Here is a 10,644-nt window from a genome sequence, read left to right on the forward strand (position 1 = left end):
TACAACTTTTCTGATTAAAAACCACATCAATTCTTTCTTTCCAAATGTACAGTGGTAGTTGTGATGGAGATGAATGTGGAGAAGAGAGAATGATAGAAGAGAAAGAGTATGTAGGATGTTTTATACAATGGCGTAGCTTGAACGAAAACTCAGTAGGGGGGACTCTTAAATCCCAAATTGGCGGAGCCGAACTCTTAAAAAATTCAATATTTTACAATACAAAAAATATTCAGAAATTTTCGGTAGAATTATCACTATACAATAAAGCTTCTCTAATGTGTGTGTATTGATCGGAATGTCGCGCTCCGGTCAAAGATAAAATTTATAGCCCTAATTACCCTTAACAAATAGCTAGTGGTAGCAAGGGGTCGAACCACGAAGAGTATGTGGTTTGCGAATGGACTTGATTGATTTTAACGGTTTGTCACTATTATGAAGCTTACTAGGATATTTTTATGGTTTTTGTTTGTTTTGAAAAGATATTGAAATGAACCTACAAATTTGGTTTTTTAATTATGACTAACAAGAACTTAAACAATTGCACGAAATTATAATTGATGATGTAAACAAGATAAATAAACAAGGTTCACACCCGGTTCGGTAGTTGCAATCCTAGGATTTCTACACGTTTTAGATTTGATTCAATTGCAAAAGTGACTAACGAATTTAGTGTTACAAGGCTTAGGTGCCAATAGCTATCGACGTTATAAAGAACGGACAAAAATGCACTTCATTACCAAGAACATGTAAACTCTAACCTAGACAAGGCATAATTGCACATAAACATTTCATAAAGTCAAATTTAATCTTCACTCGACAATTCATGAATTCAATACAAATGCAAGACAATTGTCATAAGCTTCAAAATCAAATAGCAATTTGTCACAAAATCAAACCAAGAACAATGTTAAAACCCTAGACTTACAAAAACCTACACCGGGGTGAAACCTCCAAGAATTTAGCCGCTCATGGAAGGACGAACGCTATCAACGGATAAATGGAACTTGAGATTGAACATGTTGGATGTTGGAAATAGTGAATGATGATGATTAGGGTTTTGGTTTGAATGATGGTGATGAATGGATTGAAGGATTGATGGTAGTTAGGGTGATGGAATGAACTAGGGTTTGGTGAATAGAGATGAAGATGAATTGGTTGATGATGATTCTTGATTCGGATGAAGGTTGGTGATAGAGATGGATTGAGAGTGGAAGGGATGATAGCTTATGGCTCCAAGAAGTGATTTCAAAAATTATTCCAAGTGTAACTCCCGAAATGGGTCAAAACCAACATTAAAACTCGTCACCAACCAACAAAACCCACAAATCTCGTTTAGCATCAGGAGGGGGCGTCGCCTACGCCCCTGGTGGCGTAGGCTATGCCTCACAGAAAACCCACTTTTCTGTTTTTGTGTTTCTCGCTTCCGATTGACCTGTTTCGCGTTCCGGTGGTCCATTTTTCGTCCCGATAGTCCGTAAAGCTCCCGAATAGCTCCTTAAACTTCATCAAACCTGCAAAACACAATTTTAATTAAAAGTAGGCTATTCAGAATTAAAACCCATGTAAAAACATCAAGTTACACCAATACGAACACCGGTTTTCGACCACGTATCACATCCCCACACTTGTCGTTTGCTTGCCCTCAAGCAAATTTGTCTTTCACTTTCACGTGGGTCGAACGAGAAACACACTCCCCATTCCCGAGACAAAGGTTAAGGTCTAATGTCATGCTCAGTTCAAACTTTTTACAATTTTCGACATATTTAGCAAGAAATGATTAATCATGTAAAAGTGGTTATCCAAGATTAACCCGCCCTTGAAACTCACACTTCATACATATCCCTCACAATGTTCACTCCACTCGGTTTACAAGTTGGCTAATTTTCATGGTGTATTAGCACTTTTAAAAAGTAATCACTCAAAACCGGTTAGAACACGTACCCGCATAGGCTTGCAACTCAATCATTCTCCACCACTGAACACAAATACTAAGCACAAGTCAAAAGGTCTTTGTAAGGGTTGTAACGGGGCTAGGCTAAGGGTAGGAAGTAGGATATTTAAAGTGGCTAAGGTGATGAAAATTCGATTTTTATTACAAACCACTAAACTAAACAAAACTCAATATAAACATCAACTATGAGGCAACAACTTTCGCCTCTTATTCAACAACTACTACACAATTTTTTTTTTTTTTTTTTTTTTTTTTTTTGCGTTATCATTCTCTTTTTTTTTTTTTCGCGACATTTTCTGAATTTTTGTTTTTTTTTTTTTTTTTTTTTTTTTTATATAAAAACAACTCACAACTATACAAACATATACTCCTATAATCAAATTTTCATCACACGGGTTTAAAAAGAAAAGGCTTATGGTTATGGGCTAAGTGGGTTGTCAAAAGAAAGGTTTAGGCTCAAAGTTGGCTACTAGGGGATAATTTTTGGGTAAGGATATAAAAATGGTGTAAAAGAAAAAAAGGTTCACCTAATGCCTTAATCATTCTCGTGCTTGTATTCGGTCTATGGTCTCGAACGTATCAAAAGTTGCAAGTTCTACAATACGCGACTAATGGTCCACTCAAATAAAGAAACATGATATATGTAAATCTATGCTATAAAAGTGGCTCAAAACCTCACGTATAAGGGTATGGTATGTGATATGCATAAAATGCTAGTTTTTTAGGCGAATTATTCCCAAATAACCACCCGCTAAATACCCGTCATGCTATTAATTTTAACTTGACCATGACAAAAGACCAAATGGGTTGTAATATCCCTCGTTGACTTAGTTACTTGTGCTTTAAGATTGCTTTTTAAACAAGACATTTTTGAAAATTTTTGAAATTTTCCCTCATCCCCACACTTGAGGTAAACATTGTCCTCAATGTGTAGTGTTTAAATGAACGGGTCAAAATCGAAAACTTTTACTACTCCCCCATCCCCACACTTGAGATCAACATTGTCCTCAATGTGTAAGAACTAGAGTTTTTAAAACACACAAGGGATGTGACACGACTAACTTCCCCAAAATTTCACCCCGGATATAAAATACAAATTACATTCCACTTATTTGCTAACTAAAAAAAAATCAAAGATATAAAGAAACGTATGCACCTGGTTTTCTCGCTAGTGCCTCGTGTGCTCTTCATCTTTTCAACAAAGCGGTTGTCTCACGAACATCATGTACCTACAAATCTCAACCCTTGTGTAGAAGCATGCTTCTCACAACCATTAAAACTTGTTAGTTACCTAGTTCTACCACTTTTATGAAAATATTACCAAGGCATAAGTTAATTTACTTTGATTTATGTGGAAAAGATAATTTACAACAACAACAAACCTAACTCACTTTCGTAGGAATCACGGTTGCATTTAGCGTATGCAACAAGCCCTTTTAAACCTCCCGATAGCTCGGGAGGACGAGTAGGTCTCGTGAGGGTTATATAGGGAACACACCCACAACGTTCATTTACCTACTAAACGAAAATACTAGACAAAAGATGAAATAACGAGCAAAAAATGACAAACTAATAATATACAACAACAACATAAAACGTACCTCACCATCACCGCTGGTATTGCTCATTCGGATCCACAGGTGGGTACGGGTTGTAGGAGTAGCCGGTGAGAGTTTCCATCATTTCCCGAAAATCATCTAAGGGGCCCCTATCCCCTTCGACTAACGGTTGTGGATGTGGTGGAACGTAACTTGAGCCGACTCCCTCGGGCCAATGGGGAGACGGGTCGGATGGGCCACGAGGCATGGGAAGATTCTCGTAATTCGTCCACGGTGTGTGTGGTTGGTATGGGAGGCCCGCCATGTAGTTCCTATGGTGCCTCTCTTGATCGTGGAGGTGTTTGAGGTTGTTGATGTGAATTTGTTGCGCAGTGGCCAATGTTGCCCACCTCCTACCTTCTAAGGCTTCCCGCGCAACACGAAGACGTTCCTCCTTTTGCTCCCAAGCACGTCTTCGCGCTACTTCTTGAGCCCTTTCTGACCGTTCCTGCTCCAAATGGGCCCGTGTTAATGCCCACATCTCTTCCTGTTTATTCCTCCACTCCTCTTCTGATTTCATTCGCCGCTCTTCCCTCTCTCTAGCTTCAGCTATAGCCGCGGACACGTTATCATACACATCTTGTTGTCCGAGGGTATAGGTTCTGTAGGCGTTCTTTTTCCGGTTCCGAATGAAATTGGCGACAAAACCTGATATCTCTTTATGTTTTGACCGTCTTTGCCTACCGGGCCGCCTACCCGGATCCTCTTCTTCTTCATTGCCCTCTTCACTTTCATCACCTTCCCCCATCTCTTCGTCTTCACCCTCTTCTTCTGGATACATGTAACTAGATCCCGTATCCTTATCCGTGACTCGATACCTTTGTCCGGTTCCCTCTACCCATATCTTTGACCCCTTTCGCATTTTTGCAAAATCGAAATTGTCAATAGCTTTAAACACCCACAACGAGTTTTCCGGCAGCTGGTTTTGTTGTGCAATCATTGCACTAATCAGTCGGACGTGCGGGATCATTTTTCTCTTGTATTGGTTTCTTGTATCCCAAATGTTCATCATGACAATATGCCGCCATGATAGCTTCGGCTCACCATACAAGAGTGCGTGGAGCACCCGTAAATCCCAAACTCTTAACTTCCCTCTATCACCGAACCGTACCATGATGTTCTCCAAGGAGATGTTCTGGAGGATTTTTCCTTCCACCGATAAGTGGGCTCGACTGTATTGTTCATCCTCTGTGTAGTTAGGTAAAACTGCATTCACCAAATCACTCGGATCCGTTTGAACCACACCGCTTTCCCAGAAATTTCGAATCTCATAGTATGTATAACTACCCTCGCTCAAAGAGTCGAAGTTGGCGATTCGGTTCATTGTTTGGAAAGACATGACCATCACCCCTTTGGATGTTTCCCCTTTCAACTTCCACCTCGATGGTTCTTCATCTGCATGCTCTAATCTCAACGTAGCCAACCACTCGGTGACTTCCTTTAGATATACCTTTGGAGTAGCGTCCTCAACCCAGTCAAGTACGCGCTCCCACCCGAGTTGTTCAAACTTCTGTGTGATTCCAATTTGCTTGAACTCTTCAGCGTTCACTAATCTTTCGTACACACACACTTTATCGATTGGATTAGTCACTTTTGACATCTTGTATCTCCACAACTTCTTTTCGGTTTGCTTGTTCTTGAATTTACACAAAGGTTTGTTTTGATTCTCATTCCAACATGCACCGAATTCTTCATCTTTGAAGCGGGACCAGTCCCAATTTTGAGAAAACAGCCTATCCTCAATATCCGGTAAGGTGCACGGTTGCTCCCATTTTGCTAAAGCAACACCGGATGAGGATCCTTCCCTCGAGGTCTTTGATCTCTTTCGGCTATACATGTCTACAAAACAACATCAACAACACAATCAATACACCCTTTAAACCTTTTAAACACTCAACTCTAAATATAAACCATAATGATGAACTTAAGTTTAACATTTAAATGTAAAGCAGCCAATTTTAAACTTACCAAGTAGCAGACTTTAGCATTTAAAAAGAATCAAACTTTCACAATTACCTTATAATTCTACAAGGTTTCTAATGATGTTCATCATAATGTTTATACTTATACATATGAACAAGTGGGTATAATCACATCCCCACACTTGTTCTATGCTCAATCCCACCCAAATCCATGTTTTTACCCAACATTCAAGCTAATGTATTATGCATGTATCATAAACAACCTACTCTTAAGACAATAAAGCTTAAAAATTTCGGAAGAAACATATACCATGCAATAATCAAACCCGAAAGTTAGTAAATTTTCATACCTTTAGCAATGTAGAAGAACAAGAGCTCTAGAAAGATGTAACAACAAGTAAATGGTCCACACCCTTTCAAAACCCGAAATTTGCAGCCCTAATATCTTGCAAATAAGCAAAAATTACTAAAAACTGAGATGGGGGTTTTGTTGCTCTCGAAAATCTACACACTTTAGGCTCAAGAATCACTTGAATCGGCTGAGAATTTAGGGAGTTATGGAAGTGAGAAGATTAGGGTTCATGTGAGTTTGTGGAAGAAAAAAGATGAAGATGTATGAAAGAGGAGAACGATGGGGGAGATTGAGGGTTTTAATTTGGGATTTGATTTGAGGTTTACTTGTATTTTCGGGTTATATGGGTGTAATAAATATTTGAATTAGGTTGACTTTTACTTATTTAAAAATCATTATTATGACATGTGATTTGGGACCAACCAAAAATCAATTCCTTGGTCAATGGAGAACATAAACGACAAGTGATGGTCAGGATTAACGATGCAAAACAGCGGTTGGCCGAAGCAGAGCCGCGTCGGCGACGGTAACTCCGGCGTCGGTGACGCCAACCGGAACAAACAATAGCCATAGACGCCTTGTGTTGCTGTCTACGGCATCACCTACGCGACGCCACATCCTGATCACCGTCGGCGACGGTGACTCCGGCGTCAACGACGCCGACTCAATCTCACAAACTCTCCCGACGTTAAACTTCCCTGCCTACGCCAAATCCTTTCGACGCCACACCAAAAATTACCGTCGGTGACGGCAAAACCGGCGTCAATGACGCGTATTCCGGCCAAAACTTTTAGTTTCGTCATTGTCTGCGTTTTCTTTTGTCGGAAAAGATGATGATGTCATGGGTGACATCATGATGATGTCATAGTTGACTAAAAAGCTATTTTCCTTTTTTTTTTTTTTTTTTTTTTTTTTTTTTTTTTTTTTTTTTTTTTTTTTTCAACGTTGATACTTTTTTTCTTTTTTTTTTTAAGTGTTTAATAGCATTTTTGTTTCTTTTATTTGAACTTATCAAAACTTTTTTTTTTTTTTTTATTTTTTATTTTATTAATACTAAACTAACACTAAACTAAACTAAACTAATTACCGAATCGCGTTACGAAATGTTTGCCGAATCGCTTAACGATCCTTACCACCTCCCCGAAAAGTCGTGTATTGTCCCCAATACACAAAGCAAGCTCAAAAACATACCTTTCGTCTTCAAATCTCGTTCGTGATATTTGAAACTTCACACATCAAAACGGTTAGTATGAATCGAAAACAATAAGCGTACAAACGATACGAAACCAACAATGTAAATATACAAAACTCTACAACGCACATTACCGGCTCTTTACTTCACCTCATATGTTGGCATGCTTACCAAGAACATACCAACTCCACATTTGCGTCCTTTTTCTGTTCGTTACCATCAAGGAACGGTTTAAGGCGGTGACCATTAACCGTTTGCTTCGACCCATCCTTCGGGTCCTCGATAGTAACATCTCCAAGCTTTCCGACCCGCGTAATCACATACGGGCCCATCCACTTACTCTTTAGCTTCCCGGGGAAGTATTTGAGCCTTGAGTTGTAGAGCCACACCTTTTGACCCACTTCAAACTCCTTCGGCTTCAACTTCGCGTCATGTGCCCTCTTCATATCATCCTTGTATTTTGAGGCGCACTCATACGCTTCTTCCCTAAGCTCCTCCAACTCGCAAAGCTTTAACTTTCGCTCCTTTCCTGCATCGTCATATTTCATGTTAACCTCTTTTATAGCCCACCAAGCACGATGCACAAGTTCCACTGGCAAGTGACAATTTCGCCCATAAACTAAGCGATAAGGAGTAGTTCCAATAGGTGTTTTATGAGCCGTTCTATAAGCCCATAAAGCATCATTCAACTTTGTTGACCAATCCTTTCGGTCGGGTCGAACAGTCTTTTGCAAAATTTCTTTTATTTGCCTGTTGGAAACTTCAACTTGACCGCTTGTTTGTGGGTGGTAGGGGGTAGCAATTCGATGGTCAACACCATACCGTTTCAAGAGTTTGCCAAAATTAAAGTTCTTGAAATGAGATCCCCCATCGCTAATGATTACCCGGGGAACCCCAAATCGAGAAATTATATTCGTTTGAACAAAATTGCAAACAACGGTATGGTCATTTGTTTTGGTGGCAATCGCTTCGACCCATTTGGATACATAATCGACCGCCACCAAAATGTATAAATTGCCATGCGAATTAGGGAATGGGCCCATGAAATCGATCCCCCATACATCAAAAATATCTACAATAAGGATCGGTTGCATGGGCATTTCATCCCTTTTTGAGATACTCCCCAACTTTTGACATTCAACACAGTTTTTAGCGAAATGAAAAGCATCCTTAAAAATAGTCGGCCAATAAAGACCGCTATTTAGCACTTTGTGCCCTGTTTTGTGACCACTAAAATGGCCCCCACAAGCAAATGAATGCAAGTGCATCAAGACGCTAGGAATCTCCTCATCGGGTATGCATCTCCGAACGACTTGATCCGGGCAAATCTTGAATAAGTCCGGTTCTTCCAACGTGTAGTACTTGATTTGAGACAGGAAATGTAACCTCTTCCTTCTATCCCAATGAGCTGGCAAGTCACCTGTAACCAAATAGTTAACAATATTAGCATACCATGGTAATATTCCAACTTTTAAAATGTGCTCATCTGGAAAAGTCTCATTAATTTCTTCACGAGAAGACTCCTCTACACTCAACCGAGACAAATGGTCCGCAACCACATTCTCACTCCCCTTCTTATCTCGAATCTCCAAATCAAACTCTTGTAACAAGAGTACCCATCGTATCAACCGCGGCTTAGCATCCTTTTTCTCCATGAGGTACCTGACAGCACTGTGGTCAGAATAGATAATAACTTTGCTACCCCATATGTAAGCCCGGAATTTATCTAATGCATAAACTACCGCAAGTAGCTCTTTCTCAGTTGTTGTATAGTTAAGTTGTGCATCCGAAAGAGTCTTACTTGCGTAGTAAATGGCAACCGGTTTTTTGTCTACCCGTTGACCCAACACGGCCCCAACCGCATAGTCGCTTGCATCACACATAATTTCAAATGGTAATGACCAATTTGGTGATTGCAAGATCGGGGCCTCAACCAATTTTTGTTTCAACACATTAAAGGCATTTTCACATTGTTTGTCAAAATTAAAGTCTCGGTCTTTTAACAAAAGATTACATAGGGGTTTTGTAATATCACTAAACCCTTTTATAAACCTCCTATAAAATCCCGCATGACCTAAAAACGACCTAACACCTTTAACGGTCGTGGGATAAGGTAAAGTAGAAATGACTTGTACCTTAGCACGATCAACCTCTATCCCACGACTTGACACCACGTGCCCCAACACAATTCCCTCTTGAACCATGAAATGGCTCTTTTCCCAACTTAGGACCAAACTAGTTTCAACACACCTTTTTAACACCTTATCTAGTTGGTCCAAACAAGTCTCAAACGATGATCCAAAAATTGAGAAATCATCCATAAAGATTTCTAAAGACTCTCCCACCATATCGGAGAAGATACTCATCATGCACCTTTGAAAGGTGGCGGGAGCATTACATAACCCAAACGGCATTCGCCTAAATGCGAAAGTACCATAAGGACATGTAAAAGTAGTCTTTGCTTGATCTTCCGGATGGATGGCAATTTGGTTATAACCCGAATAACCATCTAGGAAGCAATAAAATTTTTGCCCCGATAATTTCTCAACAATTTGATCAATAAACGGTAAAGGAAAATGATCTTTAGAAGTTGCGTTATTCAACTTCCTATAATCAATACAAATTCGCCACCCGGTTACCGGCCGGGTAGCTACCTCTTCACCTGCGTCATTTTTGACGACTTGTATGCCGGCTTTCTTGGGAACCGTTTGTGTTGGGCTTACCCATTGGCTATCCGAGATCGGGTAAATGATACCCGCATCAAGCCACTTCAATACCTCTTTTTTCACAACCTCCCGCATGTTCGGATTCAACCGTCTTTGCGCATCTCTAACGGGAGTCACATTCTCTTCCGTGATGATTTTGTGCATCACCACCGAGGGACTAATACCTTTCAAATCCGCAATGGTCCATCCAATCGCCGCCCGATTGGTGACCAACACCTCCATCAACTTTTTCTCTTGCTCTCCGGTTAAGTTGGATGCAATGATAACCGGGAGAGTATTGCCCTCTCCAACATAAGCATATTTGAGATGCTTTGGCAATGCTTTCAACTCAACTTCCGGAGGCTCCACTAAAGACGGCTTCAGTTTAGTATCAATGCTCTCCGGTAAGCTCTCGACTTGGTGCGTCCATGTCGGTTTTCCTTCTCTAACCGCAAGCACCTCTAAACTCCTCACTTCCTCGTCCATGCTTCGTTCCACCTCCACCTGTGACCTGTCAAACACATAACAATCCTCCATTGTGTTTTCCCCATAAACGACTGTGTCGCAAAGAGGTATGCACGTGTCAACAATGTCTGCCATAAAGCATTCATCATCAACTGGAGGGTTCATAAGTCCGGAAAAAACATGCAACCTCAACCTCCGGTTTCCAAATGTCATGTCAACCGTCCCCGTTCTGCAATCAATTTGAGCATTTGCAGTTGCTAAGAACGGTCGACCCAAAATCACCGTAGGTTGCTTGGTTGGGTCCTTGGCCACATAATCAAGTACAAGAAAGTCCACCGGATAGTAAAAATCCTCGATTTTCACTATCACCTCCGAAACAACTCCACGGGGTAGTTTAGGTGTCAAATCGGCTAACACCACGGTGGTGTTTGACGATTGAAGTGGACCAAACTCATATTG

General features: G+C 40.5%; 1 protein-coding gene across 1 annotated transcript; it reads right to left on the minus strand.

Annotated features, from left to right (window-relative positions):
• Positions 1–791: 791 nt before the first annotated feature.
• LOC110883901 lies at positions 792–6,133 on the minus strand. The gene is made up of 2 exons (XM_022131568.2): positions 5,822–6,133; positions 792–5,388 (listed from the first exon to the last, which is right to left on the minus strand). Exon 2 carries the CDS (start codon positions 5,384–5,386, stop codon positions 3,560–3,562), a length of 1,827 nt encoding a protein of 608 aa, XP_021987260.1. The 5' UTR covers positions 5,387–5,388; positions 5,822–6,133; the 3' UTR covers positions 792–3,559.
• Positions 6,134–10,644: the final 4,511 nt, after the last annotated feature.

Source organism: Helianthus annuus, chromosome 10, assembly GCF_002127325.2.
Source record: "Helianthus annuus cultivar XRQ/B chromosome 10, HanXRQr2.0-SUNRISE, whole genome shotgun sequence".
Lineage (NCBI taxonomy): Eukaryota > Viridiplantae > Streptophyta > Magnoliopsida > Asterales > Asteraceae > Helianthus > Helianthus annuus.